General features: G+C 40.6%; 1 protein-coding gene across 1 annotated transcript in view; it reads right to left on the minus strand.

The window, feature by feature from the left end:
• Window positions 1-77: 77 nt before the first annotated feature.
• Window positions 78-24,820, minus strand: part of LOC103373317 (argonaute RISC component 4) — a 30,522-nt gene continuing 5,779 nt past the window's right edge. The window contains exons 2-15 of the mRNA XM_008303182.1: window positions 20,052-20,223; window positions 19,185-19,305; window positions 16,964-17,145; window positions 15,987-16,123; window positions 12,140-12,274; window positions 11,223-11,310; window positions 9,972-10,119; window positions 9,731-9,850; window positions 8,441-8,602; window positions 4,575-4,708; window positions 2,962-3,146; window positions 2,722-2,881; window positions 1,255-1,426; window positions 78-283 (exon numbers count right to left, since the gene is read on the minus strand). Of these exons, the coding sequence (XP_008301404.1) occupies window positions 86-283; window positions 1,255-1,426; window positions 2,722-2,881; window positions 2,962-3,146; window positions 4,575-4,708; window positions 8,441-8,602; window positions 9,731-9,850; window positions 9,972-10,119; window positions 11,223-11,310; window positions 12,140-12,274; window positions 15,987-16,123; window positions 16,964-17,145; window positions 19,185-19,305; window positions 20,052-20,223 (2,114 nt within the window). The 3' untranslated portion in view covers window positions 78-85. The remainder of the gene's footprint in view (window positions 284-1,254; window positions 1,427-2,721; window positions 2,882-2,961; window positions 3,147-4,574; window positions 4,709-8,440; window positions 8,603-9,730; window positions 9,851-9,971; window positions 10,120-11,222; window positions 11,311-12,139; window positions 12,275-15,986; window positions 16,124-16,963; window positions 17,146-19,184; window positions 19,306-20,051; window positions 20,224-24,820) is intronic.

Below are 24,820 nucleotides of genomic sequence, written 5' to 3' on the forward strand. Positions count from 1 at the left end.
GTTTGTGGCCTAAAATCTTTAAATTATGGTTCTAACAGGTTCCCCTCAGCGTTTTTTCCCGCCTTGTAGGCCTCGGTTGCGTCTTTCACAACAAAACGCGACAAAAATAAGCTGCAGGCGAGCAGGAAGAAACGCTGACCTGCTTCATCTGTCCCTCAGAAACGCCGCCGCGATAGTAAATGATGCGCGTCGGCTTGAAGCGGGTCGACTTGTAGAACTGGATGAGCAGCTCTCGGACCATGTTGGTCAGATCCTGGATCACCTCCTGACTGAAAAGCTGCTCCTGTAGACACAAAACGGGTCAGAGTTAGAATCAGAGTGGGGGAGAGAACTTAAACACAGCAAACTGGTTCAAAGGTTGACAAGAGAATTGCTAAAACAGACATCAGAAGTTAAATTTAAAATAGTACTCAACATAGTATCTCTCTGAAAAATCTGCTGGGTGGTTTTTTTTTTTAAATCTCCAAAATAACACCATTTATCACAACAACAAACTCTGATTATTAAAAAGAATCTTGACCTGAACATCAAAACCCAGCAGCACAGTAGCTTTTATTCATGAATAATGTCATAAAACACAAGTCACACAGAGCTCTGCAGAGACAAAACACACAACAGAATATTCAAAACATACATCATGGAGCAACAAACATGAAGACACGTGTTAGTAAAATGTTGATCAATATTGAAGGTGAATCCTCTGAAGTCCAAATCCTGGTGGAAGCTTTGAAATGCAGGTTATTAAAAAAAAACAACAACAAAAAGCCAAAATTAAACATTCATCAGAGCCAGAAATGGTAAAAACTGATTTTCAGACTATTCATGACTGAGAATTTAAAACTAAAATTTTGTAAAGTGGAATAAATCTTTTAAACAAGAAAAATGTAAACAGAAATGTGTATTTTGGGAGGAATAAATCTTCTAAACAAATAAAATACCACTATTACCACTATGAAACATCCCATAATACTGATTCTACCAGAACCCAAATGTGTTCTTCCTCCTAAATGTCATGTGTCTATCTGCGGTACTGATGAAGTTCTGAGGCTCAGAAACGATGGAAAAAGTCCATTAAAGTGATCAATCTGGACCCTCCTCTGTGGACTTCAGGGACCTGGAACTCTGCAACATTCACAACAAGAAGGCAAAAACTTTGTTTTGTTAAATGAATTTACTGCAGATTAAAAACTCAGCTGATTCTGAAGAGGTCCGGTTGGATGAACCGACTGTAAAGTCCTGCGAAGACGTCTGTACCTGGGACATATCCTGCCGAGACGTCTGGACTCTCACGGTGGCGCAGTATCTGCTGGGGTGGCCGTCCATGCTGCCGACCACCGCCGCAATGGACGGCTTCTTCCCGTCACCCGCCGGAGGATGTGTGACGTCGGCGCCGAGGAAGATGACGGGCTGCTGGAACACCGACGGCCTGAAGCACAAACGCACAGCGATGGTTTGAAACCACCATCAAACTTTTAGTTTAAACAGCACGAGCTGCAGAGTATGTATGAAAACAATGCAGCTCATTACTTCATCACACGTTGTTCTGCACCGCATCACGACCAGGGGACCATTTATTTTGGGAAAAACATTGCAGCAATCTGAACCACTCGAAGCCACAAAAGCATTCCAGCCTCACATCTGCATCCCGGCAAAGAAACGGAAAAATCCTCCCCGACACACTGTCAGAGATTTGTACGACGAGTTTGAGCTCATATCTTCTGTCATAATCTTATCAATAATGTAAATCATGTAGTAACTGGATTTTTTTCCCGACCATCTCGTGCGAGTTTCGACTTCGTTGGGAACGACCGACCGACGATGCATCGCAATTCCAAGCTCAGTAAATGTAGAAAAAAGCAAGAAAAGCCAAATAAATCACCTTTTACTCACCTTCTTTTGCATTTCTTTGCATAGTTTTGACTTTTTTTTTGAGATCTTAATCCCCTTGAAGCGCTTTAACTCATATTTATCTGTCTGTATTAGTTTTTACCCTCAACAAAATCTGACTGTTTCATCAAAATCTTGATTAAAAATGTGCCAAAATTAAATCGTTTTCAGTTATTCAATTATACAGGGAGAAGTTTATCATTTCGGGGGTGCTAGCTAATTTATCTGATTCTCTATGAGGCAAAAAGTATTTAAAAATAAAGGCAGCAAACTGTATAAAGCGAAAGAACTGTCAGCTTTTTAACTTTCCAACGGTCCTCGAATGGTCGCTTTTTATTTCCATTTTTATTGTTTAATTGGTTTTTAAATTTTATAATTTTTTGTGTTCATATTTTTATTACATAATTCTAATCAATGCAATTATTATTATTTTTACCATTTATTTATTTACTTATATTATTTTTAGCCTTGCGTTTATGATTGATTTCCCTCCCTAATTGGCATTTTTGGTTCTATTATTTCTTCTGGTTTTGCTTTATCAATTCATTCAGAAAATCTTTTATCGTGTTTAATTATATTTCTCCCGAGTTTCCTTCTTTTCCGTTTCGTCCCGTCTGTAAAGCCCTTTGCTAACTCTATTCTTTAAAGGTACTGTATAAATAAAGTTATTAGGATTAGGCTGAGAGGCGAATTGTTTGTCTGAAACTTTAAGAACTAAACAATGTGAAACCTTTGCTGCTTGTCCTCCATTTTTGTAGTTTTTTTAAGACGTCTGCAGATGAAAGGGGGACATAAACGTTTAAAAGACGTCTGCACGTAGCTGCGTTCACAGACCTCTGATGAGGAACCAGGACGTTGTTGATGCCTCCCAGCTTGGCGTTGATCTTGAGGCAGAGGTTGGAGAGCGTCTGAGGCGATGTCTTCACCACGTTCTTCACCTGGACGCACTGGGTGGCCATGCCGAGCAGCGTGTCCCCGACCCGCTTCACCTCCGCTGTGGACCACAAGCGTTTAGCTCCACACCACAACATCGTGTCGGTTCCTAAAGTCGCCCCCAGATTCCCAGTTTCTCACCATAAACCGGCGTTTTTCCGGGCAGGATGACCACGATCAGCTGCAGACCAACGTAGGACATCTTGAGGTGTTTGAACATGGGCTCCACGCTATCGGCTCCTTGGGCGTATTTACAGAAACACGGCTGCCCCTGAATCGGCATCCCAGCGTCCTTCGAGATCTTTCGCAGCTGGTCTGTGAAGCTCCTGTTAATAAAAAAAAAAAAACAACAACAACAAGCTTGTTAGAAATCATCCAAATCACGAGCAGGAGGAAGTGACAGTTCCCTGATCAGACACTCAGACTGCAGCCTGCTGTGTTTATATCTGACTAAGGGTACATCAGAGTCCATTAACAACAGCTCCTGCTGAGCGGTTCTCCTTTAATACTCGTACAATAACTCCCTGAAACATTACAGTGCAGGACGCCTTTCTTCCCGTTTGTTGTTGTTTCCAACCTGTGCTCACTTTGTCTTCAGATTTCGACATCTTATGACACACCGATGATGCAACAAGCCGCCAGTCACGGAAATTTGCTGCACATTTACGCAAATATCGAACAACACAGGAATCACAGCATCTTCAAGTCCCAAACCGACTTCCTACCACCACCTGCACATTTTTATTCTTGGTCAGCATGCAGCGTTGCATTCATGGGAAACAGAAGTTAATGTTTGAAAAAATGTGGCGCAAGTGGGTTTTTTGTCTAAAGGCATCATCAGCCTGTATTTCAAAACAGCTCAGGTTTAAACAGTTAGTTTAAAAAAAAAAAACATTAGCAAAATTACATCATTTATCTTTGCAAGAAACCAAAAACACGAAGAATTGTAGGTTTTCCACCTTTTTAACTGTCATTGAACTCATCACGTTACGCTCAAAAATCCTGATTTTATCAAAATCTTGCATAAAAATGTGCAAATAAATAAAATCTTTGGAGTTATTCAATCACACAGGGAGAAATGTGTCAGTAGGAGGCATTTTCTGGGGAATGTTGACTCTCAGCTCAACACATTTGAAAATAAAGGTGACAAACCGTAAAAACAAAGAAATCTCAGATTCTCAACAGCATGGCATGCAGAACATTAGTTAAAAATCCAACAAATCTGAGATAAAAGCTGTGACAGCTCACCAAAATTACTTTAAGACAGGGGTGTCCAATCCTGTTCCTCCAGGGCCACAGTCCTGCATGTTTTAGATGTTTCCAACACACCTGATTCAAATGATCAGTGTCAGGCTTCTGCAGAGCTTGATGATGAGCTGATCATCTGAATCAGGTGAACATCTAAACATCTAAAACATGCAGGACTGTGGCCCTCGAGGACCAGGATTGGACACCCCTGCTTTAAGATATGTGTCTTATTTTTTAAAAACTTGCCAAAAATAGTTGGGATTATGTCCAGATGATGTAAAAAACTAAAAAACTGTGACACCATTAGTGAACAGGGAAAAAAATTCTGGGATTTCTGAATGTACTGCAGGCAGTGTTCACACAAAGCAGAGAGGAGACGTGGATGGAAAACAATTTTAAAAGTTTTTTTCCTTTTCTCTGTTCGTCCTGTTTCCATGGAGGTGAAAATGAGTCTAGAACAAGTACAAATGTGACAGGAGCACATGAAGAAAACTGCCGTGACTTACTTGAGCAGATCCTCCCGACATTGTTTCTGGGGGGCGAAGCAGGCCACGGCCCAGACCTTGATCTCGATGCCGGCGTAGAACTGCTTCCCCCTCATGTCCCACACGCCCTGGTTGGGCGTAGCCACCGTCTTATTCTGCGGAGAGAGTCCCTACTCTCTTAGTCAACCCCCCGGTTGGACCAGCCAATGCAAAAGATACCACAGCACGACACACACACTCCGCTACCCTCTCATCAACATGCACTTAAAGGCTTCTGACTGGCTCGACACATCCACACCAGCTTTGTTGTTCACACTGCATCGAACAGAAGCCTCCAGCTCTGGTCCTCGTGAGCTCCTGTCCTGCAGCGGGCTTTAGACGTCTATCTCCGTGCTGCAGCACACCTGACTCACATTCACGGATCGTTAACAGAACTTGACGACAAGCTGCTGGAGATCCATTAATGTGAGTCAGGTGTGCTGGAAACGTCTGAGACCTGCAGGACAGGAGCTCACCAGGACCGGAGCTGGAGATCCCTGACATAGAAGCTTTCAACAGGTTTGACACACATCACAACAAAGCCGGCACTTGAGGCTTGCTCAGAGAAGAAACGCTCTGTTTTTATTGAGCCTCGTATCTGCTCATCATCAGTTGACCGCTACAGTTGGAGCGCAGTTGTGAATTCAAAGGGCAGCGGCTTTCAATTACGTTAATGAGATCAGCCGAAGGCAATTAAGAGCTTTATCCTCCAAAACAAGTGGCCACGCTGGAGGCCAAGGAAAGTCAGCAGCTCCCTCTTCTCTGCACAAGATGCCCTCAAAACATTTCATTCATTTCAGGATTTATAAAAACACACACAACAGTCAGGTCTGTAGAAACTCATCATCACAGATGTTAGACCGAAGCTTTTCCCACCTCACATGTTTTGAATGCAGCGTCATCAGGGCGTGTTTATGGACGCCGAGATGCAGTCGTGTGTCAGCAAACATCAGCATGCAAACGAAAGGCGAAGTTCTTTCATACCACAGAAATGGAAAAAGCTTTCAGTCTGCGTTTAAGGGCATTTCAGTGGAAGCCGATTAGACTCGATATCCCAGCAGGCAAGTGGCCAAGTCTTTGAGAAAAGGCTGCAGCGATAAGATCTCAGCTTTGTTAACCAACGTATAGACCAGCAGGGTGGTTAAATTTGGCACTGGAGCTTCTTTTTGAGCACAACGATGTAAAAAGTGGCAAAACCTCCACAGGGATCATTAAAGTCTCATCTTATCGGAGCAGAATCGCTGTGAGGGGACGTTTCACTGCAGCCCCGGCAGTATTTACATCAACCTTTTCATTTTCAGATGGGAGATAAAGTCAAAGTCGGAGCGTTTTCACACCGACTTTGCTTCACTGCTGCGTGACTGTGAGTCTCATCGGCCTCCGGTTGACAGGACATCCATTCATGACCCCCTTTCACACAATCCTTGAATCACAAATCAGCCTCTAACGCAGGGGTGTCCAATCCTGGTCCTCCAGGGCCACAGTCCTGCATGTTTTAGATGTTTCCCTCTTCCAAAACACCTGAGTCAAACGATCAGGATTATTATCAGGCTTCTGCAGAGCTTGATGATGAGCTGATCGATTGAATCAAGAGGGAAACATCTAAAACATGCAGGATTGTGGCCCTCCAGGACCAGGATTGGACACTCCTGCTCTAACGCCTAAAACAGGAAGTAATGAAGGTCGGTAATGTTGGAAAAAGGTTGATTTTTGACCTTTAAACAAACTTAAATGCACCAAAAACCACAGATCCATAAAAAGGGGTGAACTATGAAGCGAGAATAGTCTCTTTAGTCTCTCTGACTCGCCTTTTTATAGCATAAAATATGGATATACATAAAGATATCTGTGTAATTTTAGTTTCATATATAATATACTTTCAGGATAAAAGTTTGTTAAAAAAAAAAAAAAAAAAATCCCATCAACATAGTTTCAGCACTTTCTTTTTTTTGTTCCATGAACCAAGATTAGCAGGACAGATTTTTTTTATTTTATTTTTTAAAAATCTGCTCAGCTATTTCCAATTTGCCTGCATTTTTTATGGCATAAAATATAGATATTTAGAAAGATATTTGTGAAATTTTGCCTTCATATATCAAATACTGTCTGAGATAAGATTACAAACAAAAGTCCTACAGACAAACTGTCAGTGCATCTTTTTTATTTGCACACAGTACGTTTTATTTTTGTACGACAAAGCGAGATAAGTGGGTCAAACTTTTAATGTTTCTGCTCGACTATCTCCAATTTGTCTGAAACTTTAATAGCATAAAATCTACATATTTATAAAGATAAATCTGAACTTTCAGGTTGCTATATCAAATACTTGCAGAGATAAAAACCTGTAAAAAAAAATAAAATAAAATCCCATATACACCTTTAGCACATTGTTTTTCCCAAAAGCATGGTGCATTTTCTTTTCATACTAAAAAAAAACAAGATCAGTGGATCAAGTTTTAGGAAACATGCCTACTAACATATTTAGAAATTAAATATTTAGAAAGATATTTGAGAAATTGTAGCTTGACATATCAAGAGATTTGTGATTTGTGTTGTTTAAACTGCCCGTCTGCCAACTTTCACCACATTTTGTTCACACACTATAATTTAAGAACATGTTGGAATTACAATATCCAGGAAATATTAAAAAGCCTGAAATTACACTGAAGGCCGTCTTGTATTTGAGCGTGCTCAGATTCTGATGAATGATACCTATTACCTCTAATTTGAATTTTAGGTTTTGTCAGCTTGCCAACGGACAAAAAGACTAACTCGTTTCGTAAGTCACCTCTTTGGTCCGCATAAAAACATTTAAATGTCTCTACTCGTGTCATGGCTACAGAGTCCTACTGGGCTGATTTGAACTTCAGCGGGTGGATCTCAGCAGTCGACACCATTCGGGCTCCTAGTTTCCTACAGTCTCCCAGAACTGGATGCAGAAAGTGAAAATCTGCCAACACAGTGATATTTACACACCTACAGTCGTCCTCAGATGTATTCATAGCCTCCCATTAAAGAAGGAAAAAAACTGCTTCAGTCACTGAAATGAGCTGAAATTGACAAAAGTAATAATAAATAAAAATTTAATGAACTTCATGACGGTGCTTTTGAATTGTGGTTCAACAGAAATATTAAAAGGAGAAAAAAAACAATCAAACCAGCATGATGGGACCTATGAACTAATATCTAGTTGAACAACCCTTTGAGCCAATCACTGCCATCAGGTGTTTCCTGTAACTCTCAGTCAGACTTGTACACCTGTTGACAGGTATTCTGGACCACTGCTCACCAGCAAAGACCTCTAGGTTATCCGGGACAGTGTTTTATTTTTTTAAATTATTCTTTTCAACCACAATTCAAAAGCAACATCTTATTTCACTAAATTATAATTTAACAAATTTTTATTTATTATTACTTTTTCCAGTTTCTAATTATTCAAGTGTGAATTTTGCCTTTTCTTTAACAGAAGGGGATGAATATATCCGAGGACGGCTGCAGAAGCTGTGTTCAGTGAAGGGAGAGAGTGTATTTGAGAGATAAACGACTGCTGAGATGCACCGCAGGATTAAACCATGGGGCAGGTTCCAGGTCTCAGAGGTCTGCATTGCTTTAAGGTGAACCTCCTTTTGAATTAATCAACCTGCAGTCAAACTTGGGCGTCAAACTGCAGCTCCTTCTTTAGCTTAATTTAAACGTCCAGTTTATTTCTGAATCAAAGCGTGCGTCTGATCGATGACCTCTGCGGACCTGTAACGCCGCCCCACGCCCCGACATTCGCTCCGTGATGCCCCCCGCCCCCGGACGGACCCCGTCAGGCCCCCAGAGCGCAGCCCCGTCCCAGTACTCACCCTGCCACAGTCCCGCCCTGTGTCTGTACTCACCCGGCCCCCATACTGCAGCATGGGCGCTGGGAGGACACGCCCGGTCACCTCGGTCATGTCATTGTGCACCACAATGCCAAACTCTTTCAGGTAGGGGTCCGGGCCCCCGACCATGCTGTTGCTTTTGACCTGGCGGGCGGAGAGAGGAGCAGAACAAGTTAAAGCGCTGAAATGCAAAGACTTTACGGTTTATACTGGTTTTATTCATCACATCACACCTTTGGACGTTTTGTATTGTTTTTTTTATTTACCTTGAGTTTAAGCTGTTTTTTTTTCCTGACATTTCCGTTGCTTTGGAAGCATCAAACTAGCTAAAAAATGCCTGCTGTTGCACACTCTGGACGGGTTATATTGTGAACATTTCCCCCTTTACTCGCCGTATGATTTCAACAAAATGACCAAATACAGCAGCACAAGTCGCAATGATGTCGCTGGCATTGAAAGGAAAATGTAATGCAACCAAAAAAATGAATTATGCCGCTGCCTGTATTAATACAGCTCATAAATAAAGCCAGCCAAGAACTCCTCTGGTTGTTATGAAGCTCTACAAGTTGGTGAAACTTCCAGAGCGTTGCACTGTGGGAAACAGTGGGTACAGTAGACTGGTGCGATGCATGCTGGAGATGTTTTTTTTTCAGGATCAACACAACATCCATCCACATATTGACTGAATCGGTACAAACTTGACTTTACTATAAATTGTTAATAACCCAAAGAAAACCAATTAGTTGTCATTAAAGGTGAAGAAAAGCAGCAAATATTCACTTTAGGAGCCTGAAAACAACCTGGTGCTGCTTTAGAAATGAACCAAACAGCTTATTGATTGATTTTCTCTGGTTAATTTATGTAATTTTTACTCCAAAATCACACAATGTCACTGTATTTAAATCCTCTGACTGCTGCAGTCACTTGTTTCTCTGCTCATGAGGATGTTAGGAACCTAAAATGAGCACCGGTTGTTGTGAAATACAGTAAATTAGGAGGAAAATCAGCTTTACTGCTCGTTAAAGCACAACATTTTCACACTGTTAGCATATTAGTGCATCTGTTGCAATGCAGGAAATTCCTTAAACTGGATGCCGAGCTTGAGGAAAGTTAAATGCAACAGCAAGTAGATGAGAGGACGAAGCGTGTGCAGAGTGGACACGCCCCTCTATGATTTGCCTTTCAGCTCAAAGCTACATCTGGAGAAACTCCTCAGAGACAAACACGCCGATCGTGAGCTTCTTCAGGTGTGCTATTCTCAGAAGAACTCACCAGTCGGCTGATCTCCTCCTGCCGGTCGGGGGCCGAGCGAGCCGTGGCTTTAATCATGGTGGACGTTTGGTTGTCCGTCAGTTTCTTGATGCAGCGCTGACCTGCTACGATGTTACAGACCTACAGGGCAGCAGGAGGCGTTTTGTTAATTAAACACAACCTAATCAGGTGAGAGGAGCAACGCTGGAGATGAAGAGGCGTTTTTGTGCAACAGATGACCGTAAAACGGCGTCTTTCTCACCTCCAGGGGAAGGTACGTGTGCTTCTGTTCCTGTCCCACTTGCAAACAGGGTAAATGTGGATATTTGAGCTGCAGATTGTACTTCTGCTTGAAATACTGAGCTACTGTGCACTCCATGGCCTGGCCGTTCTCGAGCTGTAAGGGGAATCTGTGGAGGAACAAAAGTCTGCGTGAGTAAAGCAAAAACTAAGGAACGTTTTTTCTTTTTTCTAACCCAATGCATGTACTGTTTTTACTGGTTTTATTCATCAAATCACACCTTTGGACGTCATTGCTGTATTGTTTTTAAGCGTTTATTGCTTCGTGGTTGTTCTTTTTCTGTACCTGCCCAGTGACAGCAGATGCTAATTAGCTGCTAGCTAGCTTTGGTGCTATTACTTTTAAATTGTCCCTGAAAAAATAAATGAATTGGTGGAAAATAAAAAGGCTATAAGAGATATTTGAAACAGATGTGCATCAACATGTGTAATAACAGAGAACCTGTCATTCATAACAAGGTTTCTTGACTTATACTCCACATATTTACATTAAATGCTATTTATTTAACAGCATGTGACACCAGGGAACCCGTCCTTTATGACTAGGATCAATAAACCGTGACTTAAATCGTACAATCGCAAAACATTCACCAGTTTTTCGCTTCTCCTGCACTCTGTTGTTCTACTGTTTTCTTAATCTTGCTTGTGTTGCCCACTGAAAACCAGATCTTAAAGCCTTTTTTCTAATCGTTTTCCAGTTTGCATTTCAGGTTAATCGGTGGCTGCCTCTAGCCGATAGCGTAGCTTTAAAAGTAATCCAACTCGCCAGATGTGCGCTTCAGGTACAAACCTGTCGTTAGGGGGCATTTCAGGAGGCGTTCTCCTCACATTTTGCCATCTACGCGCGACAACCTCTTAAAATCAACTTCGCTACAACAACTAGAACCTCCGAGCAGCGACGTACGCACTGAAAGTGCCTTGCAGAGGATTTGGATCGTGCAGTAGAGCAGCTAGTTTAAATTATCCACTTTAATCGCAGTGTTTATCTCCATGCATGCAAATGTTCCACCAAAGCCCACTGACATAATTATAATAATAAATGACAAAGATAATTGGAAAAATGACAAATATCGTCCCTGATAATCAGCTGGCTCTATAATCTGTCAGTCCCTGATAAAAACATCAATGAAGCTGCATTAACGGTGCATTTGCAGAGTGTTGTTGTGTTCTATATGAAGGTGAACAAACTGCCGGGTGCAGGAGCGGCTCTTACGTTTGGTGGCTGGCAGGTCGACGCGTCACGTTGCAGACACGATACTTCCTCTTCATCTGACCACAGTGTGTGACCTCAACTTTCAAGCCTGTTCAGGATGACACACACACAAAAAAAAAAAAAACACGGTGAGAAAATAACAAGAGCAGGACGACGACTTCTTCTGCAGATTCTAATATTGTGATATGTTTATCTTTAGCAGGCTATTACAAAAGATAAATGCTGACACGCCAGCCGGCTGCAGTTTCCGTTTAGTCACAACTCGGCTTCAACAAACTAAAACAAGACTGGGGGGAAAAAAAGAAGCTCATGAGCTGCAGAGATTCCACGAAGTTCAAATACCTGCTCCTGCAACGAGTCAGTCGCTGCTGCAAGGAGGCTCTTTGAGCGATAACAGAGGTGAGAATAAACAGAGATCACAGCTGCGTTCACTGGCTGCGCTTTTGCATGAAGTCAAATATTTGACATACAAACACGACTCCAGCCAGGAGATCCGCATCGAACACGTGTGGTGTGAATCCAAACTTGTGTATTTATGATTTTTCAGCATAACTGTACCAGAGCAGTAGAAATAAAATTAAATAGACAGAAATGAAATTTTAAAAAATGCAGAAATTACCCTTCTTTTTTTAAGATTTGTTCTTTACAAAGCTAGCATAATTTACAACATTTACTCTTTGGACACACAGTCATTTCCCCCTGCAGGTGTGCGGTGCAGTTTGTGGTGCATATAGCGCTAAATTATGTATTTCAGGTGGGTGTAGTTTCATTAGCTTTTACATACGGCACTAAAACAAACATGCATGTGCCTCGCAGGTCCACGCCTACGTGGAACCACGGCGGCGAAGTGAGTCAGAGGAGCTGCGTTCGTGGAGTCTTGTTAAATTATCCGGTAGAATCGTGGCTCGGCGTCTCACCTCTGATCTCCTTGGTGAATTTGACGCGCTGCGAGTCGGTCAGCGGTTTGGTCTGTTCGTTGATGTTCTGGATGTCGAGCACTTCGCACATGAACTCGATGACGGGCTGGGCGCGGTAGAAAGCTGTGGCCGACACTGTGGAGGCAGAAACGCAGCGTCAGTCACACCAACACATCCCAGGAGTGAGTAAATTAATAAAACGGGTCCATCCAGGGAAGTAAAACAAGTCACCCCCGTGGCTGCGAACACATCAAAATCTGGCTTTAAAACAAGTTTTACAGTCGTCCTCACGTGTTCACAGCCTCCCATTAAAGACGGAAAAAACAGCTGAAATAAGCTGTCAAAAGTAATAATAAATAAAAATATAATGAACATAATGACGTTGCTTTTGAACTGTGGTTTAACAGAAATGTGCATATTTAAAAAGAAAACAATCAAACCAGCATGATGGGACCCATAAACTAATATCTAGCTGAACAACCCTCTGAGCCAATCACTGCCATCAGCTGTTTCCTGTAACTCTCAGTCAGACTTGTGCACCTGTTGACAGGTGTTCTGGACCATTGATCATCAGCAAAGGCCTCTAGTTTATCCGGGACAGTTTTGTTGACAGTTATTCTTTTCAACCACAATTCAAAAGCAACACCTTATTTCACAAAATTATAATTTAACAAATTTTTATTTATTACTACTTTTTCCAGTTTCTAGTTATTTGAATGACTGCTGAGTTTTGCCTTTTCTTTAATGGAAGGAGACGAATACATCTGTACATACAAGAAACAAGCCGACTAAACACAGCAGGAAGCATCATCAGTCCAATATTACAGAGAAATTTGTGCTTTTTTTCTGACAATTTAATAAACGAAAAATGCCTGAAAGTGTCGAGTAAATGAAAATTTAATTAACAAAGCTGTTTAAAAAAAAAAACAAAAAAAAACATTCTAAATCACCTTTTTTATTGTCAATACTTGGACCTTGACAGCAGCTAAAACCTCTTTGGGAGGACACAAAAAATTCCACGATGCAGGAAAATAACTGATCCCAACAGGATGAGTTTTAAAATTTCAGTTAAACTTACTTGTGTTCAGATGAAACTATAAAAAAAAAGTGAAATAGATGATTTTATCATAAACACAGCATTTAGATTCAGCAGTGATTCTGCAGGAATATAAATATAATAATGACGGCATGAAGGAAACAAAACTCAATAACATACTAATTTAATCTGAATACTTTAATCATGAAGTAATTGTACTTCCATGTGTGTTTTTAAAGGTAAATAATGTCCATTTAATATCACTATTCTTATTTACTTTAAGATTATTATCACAAAATACACCCAAACTATGACATTATCATGTATTATTATAGATTGAGCAGTTTATAAAGTAGAAAGAAGTAAATTTAACTCCACTATTTGCATTTAGCAGCTTTATTTACTTTGCAGATTCAGAATATTGCCGCAAAATACGTCCAAACTGTTAAACTAAAGCATGAAATAAAGAACAATTAGCTCCGTAATGTTTATTGGGTGGTTTTAATGACTTTGTAGATCCACATTCATACAAAATATAGACGAAAACTAATAAATTATGATGTAGTATTGAGGATTAAACTGCAGTTTATATTAGTAGCTGTCATTCATATTGTCCTTATACGACTGCAAAATATAGATATATACGCTATGATGTATATACAACCTCGATTGATTGTTGTGGGGTTTTTTTTTTAAATTTATGCTTCTTTATACTAAATCTGACTTTATTTCAGGTGAATTTATGTTCTTTATTTATTGTCTGGCAGCTTTATTTACCTCATAGATCCAGATTAATGCACAATACACATATTTAAACTATTAAATTATCATGTTTAATTAAAGATCCAGCTACCCGGCACATGGTGACACCCAGATATAATCACACAAATAACTAACAAAACGTTCTTTTCTAATCTTTCTAACGGGTGTTTTCACTTTATGCAACATTATACTTCAATCTAACTCTAAGTATTGTTAATTCAACTTCTTTTTTTCTTCGTTTACTTTGCTAATTCAGATTATTAACACTAAATTATTAAATGAATCATGAAATAATGTATATTTAACACCTCCACTTTTGTGGGGGGCAGCTTTAAATGCAAAACAGATGGTGAAAACTCTTAAATTATCATGTTTTATCATAGATTAAGCTTCCCAGCAGCGTATGAAGTGGTTATAACTCGTGATAACCACATATTAATGCTAAAATAACTCAACAACAGGCACCAAATACACAGTTTTGATGCCACGCTAATATTTTTACTGCAGCATGTCGTCTGTATCGCAGTTCGAAGCCGCTCTGCCCTTCGAGGCGTCATCGCATCAATGAATCATGAACTCGGTCTCACATGTTCGAATCCATCCGGCCAAGACTCGCATTAGCAGATAGACGCCGCCGAAGTGTTATTTCACCGAGCGGCCGCGCTGCCAGCTGACAACAGAACCTGAACTGTGAGCGGAAACACGAAGCCGCCGAGAAACCGGCAGCCAAAACGTCAGGAGCCTAAATTTAGAAACCGATTCTTCTCCGTCGAGATAAACTGTTCAGATCCATTTTTCTACTCGACTAGTTTTCGTTGCACTTTGTAGGAATTATTGAGGGAATTTTGGCCACAAAAAGGAAGCAGCTGCAGATGTGGCAGGTTTAATATCCTCAGCACAACATGAAAGACTCATTTAATTAGTGTAATAAGTGGTGGTAATTAAGAATAAGCCCTGCATTGTGCTGTTTGGATCATTTTGACCGTAATGTTCTGATTTAAGCATCTTGACTTGATGCTGTTCTTCCGATTACAGCTAATAAAAATGTAAAACTCTGACTTCAACAAGAATAAACTAGATCTTAATTACAAAAATTCACCAAGAATCAAGGCAACAGATTTGACTTTTTGGAAATATTATTTCAACAAAATGATAAATGTCCTTAAGCAATATTTTAAAACCATTTTGATGTTAAAACAGATTGTCAAAATTCACTGTATAGCACATTTCATTCAGAAAAATACGTTTCTCAGCCGTTATTGATTAAACCGACACCATCTACCAAAATGACTCCTACTTCAGATCTCTTAATGTTGTGTTCATTCTATTTGCAGATTTGGTTTTAAATAAAACACTCAGATTTCTGCGCGGTTCGTTTTTAAAAAAAATACTTCTACACCATCTTCTTCCATTTCAGAGATCAGCTACTATTTTTTTATTACAGAAAATATTCAATCAATAACAAAAAATCACTTTAATTTGTCCAAAAACTGTTGGAGTCAGAATCCAAGGCTGTCGCTGTGTTAAGGCTGTTTTTATGGGTTCTGTTGGTTTTTCCTAAAAACCTGTCTGATAGCAGGTTTAGGATTGTTAAGGGTCGATTATCGAGTCAGGACTGTATTTAAAATTTTTAGTTGCTTAGTGCTTCAAGCAATCAGAACTCAAACTGCTTTAAGTGCTCCTTATGTTGATGTATGTGGTTTTTATTTTAGTATTTGTGGAGGTTTTTATTTTCAGCAGAGAGCTGAGATGAGAGAGCGGTCTGTATTTGCAGAGTTTGTTATTTATTTTTCTTCCTGTTTTTTGAAAATGAGATGCTACCTCTCACACCAGTATCCTTTCAATGGGTTCAACTTTAATAATATCTTGAGCGTGTGAACTTATTCTATGGCACTTTTCTCCCGACTAGATCCTTCGTCGCTTTGGATCAAAGCTTCTGCTTAATGAAAATGTAGAATCTCACGTCTAACAACTGTTGTGTTGCAGTTTGTTTTTCTTTTTTAACAAACACACTCAGAGGAATCTTAACGGAAGCAGCCGAGGTCTCACCATCGATGTTGAGCATCATGTTCCACATGGCAGGACGGACGGACTGATGGAAACCGAACCACACCTCCCTGCCTCCGCCCAGAGGATGGTAGTAGCCCTCCGGAGGCGAGAAAAACGAGCGCCCCACCGGAGTGTACCTGCGTGAGCCACAAATCAGCGTCAGGGATCAATTATTGAAAAAAAAACAGTCAGTTTAGGATTAATATTTGTCAGTTTTGTCTGTAAAATAATTGGATTTAACAGCTGAATGTAGGAAAAGCAAATAAAAACACAACACAGACATAATTCAAAAGCTGTAAGTGAATTAATAAAAACAAAAACGACGCACCTAGCAACCACAAAGACTCATTTTCGGTTTTTGTTTGCTAAAGATTTGAAAATTATGACAAAAATCACATTAAATTTAACAAACAAATGAATAAAAGGGTGTCCCGAGATCTTTAAACAACAACTTGTGTATAAAAACAAACACTTTTCATAATAATTCATGTCAGAAGTTAAACCTTCTGCTAGAAAGAACAACATACAGATTAAACAATTAAAAATAAAGACGTCTGGGGACCCTCAATGAACTCTGTAAAAGATTTGGATTAAATAAGACAAGAGTAACTGTTTAGCTGTAATTTATGCAAACTTTTTAAAGAATAAAAACCTTCAAACAGTTATTTCTGCATTTAATTTCTGCCAGTTTAATTTATTTTCTACTTCTATAAATATCTTGTACAATTATGTAAGACTAAGAATGCAAAAAGCTGCTAAATCATCCTGTTAAAATAAATACATGCACAAGTTTGTTGCCCTAATCAAAGAAAACGCATTTATTCTCTCGGAGGAAGAGTTTGAGGCTCCATCACCGCAGGTTCGGCAGATAATTACCTCCACGCAGGAGCGATTTGATCAGCAAGACGGCAGGAAATTAAGACGACTAAATGGCAAAAGCAGCAACTCACACTGAGGAAACTGTGAAAGTGTGTTACCTCATGGAGGGAAGGTGTCGCGTGATGACATCCAGAGCCTGCACCGAGTCTTCAGGCACCTCGTTCAGGTGACCCGACAGGGCCTCCAGCAGCATCTGAAGACTGACCACAGACACCCACTGCAGGGACACCTTGAAGGTCTGGTCCTTCCCCTCGCCGGGCAGGGTCACCTCCAGGTCCACCTGAGGACGAAGCAGGTGAGATGTGCAATAAATACCCAAGGACAGAGCGGAGTGGAAGGACAGAGCCGCGCAGAAAGAAATCAATTTGTCTTTCAAACGACAAAAGATGAGTCAGCATCCAAACATTTGATTAGGACGCCCACGCAGCAGCAACAGGTGCAAACGAGAAGCCAAAAAAACGCTCTGCAGCAGCAGCAGGAGAAAGATTCAGACCTGGTTCTCTGTCGGAGCAGAAAGCATTTATAAATCACTAAAACTAACATTCCTATTTAATTCTTCCATTTTAGTTCCAACTCTCTCGTATTTCCAAAAACAGACGACACACTAAGGAAGAGAAATCCAACATTTTCTTTGACAGTTTTCATCATCGTCAGGTTTGTGTTTCTCTCTTTGTATTCAACATTCAATCCATGAGGAAGAAATGCATCAATGGCATTTTTTTTTTTTAGAATGATGATGTTCCACTTTGCTGGAAAAGTATTTCAAAATAAAGGCGACAGAACAGCAATAAAAGCTAAAATTCACCAAAGAACGCACTGACAAGGACCGGTTAGTGAAACAGGAGTTTCATAACAGGTCTGACTTCACTGTCTAAACAACAAGTCACCCCAAAATCACCATTTAGCAGACAGAAACAGAACAAACGTTTAACTTTCGAACAGCCCTTGAACGAATAATGAGCAACGACAACATGCAGCTCCGGCTAAAGAATGAACCAAATCTGCCGTTTTGCTTTCCAGAGGTAAAGACAACAAAGGAACAGGAGACGAGGTTGTGAGTTAAATGTTGGTTATTCCAGCCATCATTCGTTAAATAAGTCAAAACCAACTCAAACAAGTTTTTAATTTGCAGTTTACATTAAACTTCTAAACCATTTATCTATATCGCTTTAGTCTATTTGTAGCATTCTGCCAAAAATAAACCATTTTATGTCACTAGATTCTGTAAAAAAAAAAAAAAAAAATCATTCTGCACTATTTGATGCAACTGTGAAGCCATTCGTGTCTCATTAACAATTTCAATAAAGTTTTGTTCTATTCTATTCTCAAATGTGCTCAACAGTCGTGTGACTAAAACTCGTAGAGTTTTCGGTTGAACTGCAGAGAGGATCCTTCAACTGCTTTAGTCCAAAAAAAAAAAAACCCAACCAAAATCTTAAAACCAGGATGATTCAGAAGCGTCACTTTAATTTATAGGTCCTAAGAAAAAATGTACCATAATGAATCAGATCAGTGTTCGATCATACAGGGATTAATGTCTCATAAACGGCGCGAAAGAATTTTAAAATTTTTTTTATAATGTTCAGCTGTAGAAACTGGAAAAACTGAAAGAATTGTTTCCGACAGTAATTTTATAAAAATTGCCAAAAACACACTATTTGGTGCAAATAGATTCTGTAAAAAAATAAAAATTCTGCACTTTTTGACGCAGCCGTAAAGCCGTTAGCGACTCAAATGTGACGAACAGTCATGTGACAAAAATTCGGGGAGTTTTCGGTTGAACTGCAGGCAGAGCAGAGAGGAGACAAGAATTAAACATAACATGTAGTAAAATATCTGCAGCATGTAGAGCTACTGTATTAGTGCCACAATACTAGTGAAACCTGGTGGCACTAAAAAAAAAGAATGCTTTACGCATATTGATTACACAGGTTTTTTTTCTGTTTATGCAAAATAAATAATCTAAGAAAATCCACTTTTGTTCATGATGATTTAAGGCTGAGTTCTCTCTTCTCCTCCATCTGTTTCCACAGAGCAGCAGGACTTTAGATTGCAGTGAAAAATGAGCCCACAGTGAAGAAAAAACGAACAAAAACACGCCCAGAAACTACTTCTGACGCTGCAGCTCAGGACTTCCCAGACGATCCACCCAGCAGCCGTAAACATCGACTCTGCCTCCTCAAACTAATCCAGTTACCAGGAGGCCACTTCCTCCCTTAAAACACGATCAGCCCTCGCTGATGGACGAGCTTCAGCGCCGACCACGACATGACAACAACACAGAATCATAAAGACACGTCCGTCTGCTGAGATACCGACCCGGTCTCGTCCGATTGGCAGTGGGTGCGCTGTGTACATGTTCCTCTTCCCGTCGTATCCCGGCTGTCGGTCTCCAAAGATCTGCATCTTGAAGTGCCGCACCATGGTGTCGACCACCTCCCTGGAAGACAGAGGCAGCAGGTTCCCCATTTACCGACATATACAGCTTCCTCATGTTTACCCTTCTGTAGGTTGGTTCTGACTGCTGCATATTTAAGTGACATGTTAATATCTGGTACCTAAAGCAGTCAGAGGTTCCCCCCAACTTCCTCAGGATCAGCTGATCAACAACTGGAAAAGTTTTGGGTCATTTTGGATAAGGTTGAGGTAAGTTTCAAGTAATTCTAGCCAATGTTTTTTTAGTAACTTTGGTTCATTTTACTCATTTAAGACAGGATTTCTATAACTTTATTTATTTATTTTTTGTTATTTTGGACATTTTTGTTGTCATTTTAGTCAAATATGTGCAAGTTTTTGTCCTTTTGGAAAAGTTTTGAGGGCAACTGGGATAGATGTAAGATATTTTTTGGCCCATTTTGGATAAGTTCTGAGTAATTTTGGACGCCAGAAGCAGAAACCACACTCACTGTACCAGGTGAAACTGTGCCCGGCTTCATTAAATATACTAAAGTTAATGTAGATTTTAAAATAACAGCTGATTCTGAGGAGGTCAGGCGGGAGGAACTGACTGATTTTATGTGTTCATTCATTTGTATGGAGAGCTTCTGAACATCTTTTGTAGCTGCTGAGCACTCACAAAGCTCAAAAATGAAATGAAACATTTAGACTGATCCACTAATCTGCGAATCAGAAACGGTCTCCCATCCCGGCGAGCGCTTCCAGCTCCGACCCCGTCAGCGTTCTTACCTGTTGACCCTTCGAGGTCGTTTCTCAGGCTTGATGTCGATATCATAGTGATAGACATCAATCTTGGGAATCTGCACCTGGAAGTGGTTGGCAAGGAGCCGGATGGGTTTCCCCACCGTGCCGAGGCCGGGACGCCGTGGAGGCTGAAACAGAGAGGTAGGGGCGGGCGGGCCTGCAGAGACAAGACAGAGGGTTCGTTATCAGCGCTTCCAGATCCACTCTCGAGCACTTTGTAGAAGAACATCAGGACAAAGGTTGTTGAATCAAAATGAGAGCAAACATGGCCGACGGTCAGAGCTTTGCACTGACGTTTTAGAATATGGCGACTGTAAAAAAACAAAACTGTGGTTTGTACACAAGTTTCACAGCCATCAAGCACCTGAAGAGGAAACACCGGCGGGTCCTTTGAGGTTTAAAAGTCAAGCAAATCTGAAATAAGTTCCCTCCTGACCTCCACAGAATCGGCTCATTCTTTATCTACAGTAACTTCAGTATATTTAATGGAGCCATGCAGAGTTCTACCTTCAGACTGTGAATGTTTTTGGAGTTACAAAGGTCCAAATTTCACACTTTTTCCACCATTTCAGAGCCTCAGAACTTCATCAGTACAGCAGATAGACACACGATGAAAACACATCTGAGTTGTGGTAGAAACTGACACCAGATCAGTTCTACATCCATCCAGGTGTCGAGCAACATTTGAGCATCTCCGGGACTTTTGGGCTGAACTGCAGCCAGTGTTCACACAGAGCAGAGGAGCCCAGTATAGAAACTAATCATAATAAATAGGGTTTAATATTTCTTGCATTCAGAGGGCCTATGTTTCCTCACACTGGTAACACCTGAGGACACCTGACACAAATCTTGGACATGTTGATTGCTTTTTTGTTGTTTTTTTTCCCAATCTTGTGAAATGAATAATCAAAAAGAATTATCCAACATACCACAACCTTATCTACAAAACTTTGACAAGAGTCATTTTGGTTCATTTTATTCGTTTAAGACAAGATTTGTTTATTTCTGTGACGGCTGAGTCGAGTATGAGACTATATAAGTTTATCGTCTTGGAAAAGCTTCAAGGAAATCTGGACATATTTGAGGTATTTTGGACACTTTGTTGGCTCAGCTTAGAAAATTATTTTGTTAATTTGGACAATTTTTGAGTAATTTTGGACTAAACAAAACCAGAAATGACATCCAGGGTAACAATGGTTGTTTCTACGACTGTCATCGACATTAAACTGCTGCAGATTTAGTCTTTACACACTGAGACACCTGGATGGATGTAGAACTGATCTGGTGTCAGGTTCTACCAGAACTCAGATGTGTTATTCCTCCTAAATGTCATGTGTCTATCTGCTGTACTGATGAAATGCATGAAAAATTGTCCGAAATGTCTTAAACCTCGACCCAAATGACTTTGGATTTGTCCAGAAAGACAAATACTTCTTCAAAAACACTCAAACATTGTGCTAAACAATCCAAAACTTGTCTTAAATGTCTTGAAACTTCCTAAAATGACCCAATATGCCTCAAAATTCATCCCAAATGACCCAAAATGTGTCCAGAAATATTGAAACTTCTCCAAAATAACTCAAAACTTTGCCCTAAATGATTTAAAACGTCCAAAAAGTCTTGAAACTTGTACGAAATGACTGTAACCTTGATACGATGAGCCTCTTATCAAACCTTAGATCTGCTAGAACTTGTTCTGACCAAAACTGATCTGGTGTCAGGTTCTAGCAGAACCCAGATGTGTTGTTCCTCCTAAATGTCATGTGTCTATCTGCTGTACTGATGAAGTTCTGAGGCTCAGAAATGATGGAAAAAGTCCATTAAAGTGATCAATCTGGACCCTCCTCTGTGGACTTGAAGGACCTGGACCTCTGGAACGTTCACAGTCTGAAGGTAGAACTCTGCTTGGGTCATTAACTAAACTGAAGTTGTTGTAGATGAAGATCACGATTCGTTTTTCATGCCACTGTTTGTGTCGCCTCTTCCTTCATCGGTGGAGCTTCTGAACATCTCAAATGAGAGCAAAGATGGCCGACAGCAAGAGCGTTTCCATTAAACGTCGAATTTGAATGATAAACGCTCGCGGCGTCACGCCAAGCTTGTTGCAAACCATCTCATCAGTGACACCTGCTTGAATGCACCGAAATGGCCGTAACACGCTTTGATTGATCCGCAGCTCCGGCCCCTGACCTACATGGGTCACCGAAACAATGACCTCCAATTAGCCGTCAGCCCGCCCACGGCTCCACCCAGACACCCGGGACGCCCACCCCTCCGGCCGAGACAAAGACCGAGCCCCTCTCAGACGGGCCATATGGAGGGAAGCCACGCAGGGAGGCCGGGATTACCGTTGCACCGAGCACGCCATCCAACACAAACACAGCATACATATAGAGCGCAGAGCCGGCAGAGGCCATCACGACTGCACAACGCCTCCCTCTCTGCAGGAGCGACACCGAGCTTTCCCCGTGCAACAACATCTCTCTCCGTCAACAGCTCTTTCAGGGCTGAAACATCATCAACAACACTGTTTTCTCTCATAAAACCCAACATGTGAAACTGTTCCAACGTCATGTTAACGCTGCTCTTCGACTGCCACATCTTTATTTTCAGCCTTTATAACTGCTTTAACGTGTGAGGGATCAATTTCAACTGCAGTATCTTGTGTAACGTCATTTTTATGTGCAATATTCTAAAAAATTCACTTTAATGTTTATATAATGTGCAGAATTTTATTTCCATCTATTTTTTTCAGGTGCAATATTTCATTTTTACTCATTTTCCCTGACTTTGTACCGTTCTATTCTTATTTTAAATTGCTGATTTTATTTCAGCAATGCATCGTACTTGCATCTTATTGCTTATTCTACTTTCAAGGCGATGCATTTCTTCCACTATGTTGTTTTTTTTCTGAGTAATATCTGCACAAGAACTTCTTTCAAGACTAAAAAAAAGTTTATTATAATATCATTCATGTGCAATATTTCACTTTCATGTACAACATTGCCGATATAATGTGCAAAATTGTATTTTCATTATGTTTTTTCAGGTGCAATATTTCATTTTCACTCATTTTCTTACTTTAATTTAGTAATGCATCCTGCTTATATCTTATTCTAGTTTTTAGATGATGTATTTCTTACACTATGTCGTGTTTTCTCTGAGTAATATCTGCACAAGAATTTCTTTCAGGATTAATGAAGTTTATCTTAATATCATTTCCAATGTCAGTTTCAGTTTCATGTACAACATTGTCACTTTAATGTGCAAAGTTTTATTTCTATCTCACTTTTTTCAGGAGCAGTCTTTCAGTTTGGTGTGTGTTATCACTAATATCTGAGTCTGGTGTAAAGCATCACTTTTTATTCTTCTATTTTGGCCTCATTCTAGCTCTCAGTTCCCCTCGGTCATGTATCGTACTTCTGTCTCACTGCTTTTTCTACCTTCGAGGCGATGCATTTCCTGCGTTGTGTAATTCTGTGTTTTTTTTTTTCTGAGCAGCGTCTGTCACATTTTTCGGGTTTCATCTCGATTTACGGTCACTTAAGCGGCTGCAGGTGACGGAGGAACACGCCGTCGACGAGGCTTTAGTCATCGCTCTGAACCAGCACATGCGAGACCTCCTCTGAGCCCGGCGATGATTCACCATCATGTGATGCACAGAATTCAGAGGAAGCACCTCCTGGGACAGAACCTAGAAGTCAGAGAGTATACGTTCATGTGTAACCGAGTGTTGAAACAAAGCAGCTCCGGTGGTTTCGAAGGAGGGGTTTTTGTCGAGGAGGCTGCGTAACGCTTTTGTCAACTGACAGCTCCGGGACTGCGGGGGTCCTCCTGAACTCCCTCAACACCGACACGCTCCAGTTAGCAACTGAAGCGCGAGATCCCGGACAATCGGGACCCTCCCCGTCGCTTCCTGAGAACACGCTCCACAACATGCCCTCGTCCACCCCGGGCCCCCCGACTCCTCCCTCCTCCTCCGTCACACAAACAAGCCCTCAGTTCCTCCGAATCATCGCGTTTGCGTCGCGGATAAGAAGCCATTTGTTGCACGCCTGCTTCTCTTTGTCACGACTTGGATTAAACATCATCTGGTGATTCACTCCACTCTGTCCTACTGGCCTTGTTACCGACGGCAACAAAAGGAAGCACCGAGTGTCGTACGCGGCGCTAGAAGCTGCACGTTTAGGCAAAGTGTATTATAATTCACTAGTTTTCTGTTATTAGGCATCTATTTTGGTGCTCTGTGTCGACTTTAATCGAGAGTTTGAGTGCAAGAAAACTTGTTCGAGCAAAGTTTGGTCCTCAGAGTTGATAATTACTGCAAAACTTCTACATGCAAAGCTGAACGCGGGACTCGTTAAAAGCAATTTAATGACTGACGGGTCTGTGACTGTTACACGACCTGACAAACGTGTTGTTTCTAGTCTATAAAATGTCAGAAAATACTGAAATTTGTTTGACCTACACACTAAAATCCACAAAACTTTCACATCGTCACACAAAAGAAGCAAGAAACAATTCACTTTTTGTTCTTCTGCTTAAAAAAAATATATATTAAAGACTGATTTATCGACTAATAACGAGGCTGCACTTATTACACGACTCTTAATTGTTTATCTCGTGCATAGTTTTACTGTTAATTTATTGTTAGAAATTAGTGAAGTTTGTTTGAGAAACAAGCTCAAATCCACAGAACTTTATAATCTTCACACACACAAAAAAAAAATACGGGAACCAGAGAACTTTTAAAG

Source organism: Stegastes partitus, unplaced genomic scaffold, assembly GCF_000690725.1.
Source record: "Stegastes partitus isolate 25-593 unplaced genomic scaffold, Stegastes_partitus-1.0.2 Scaffold1951, whole genome shotgun sequence".
Lineage (NCBI taxonomy): Eukaryota > Metazoa > Chordata > Actinopteri > Pomacentridae > Stegastes > Stegastes partitus.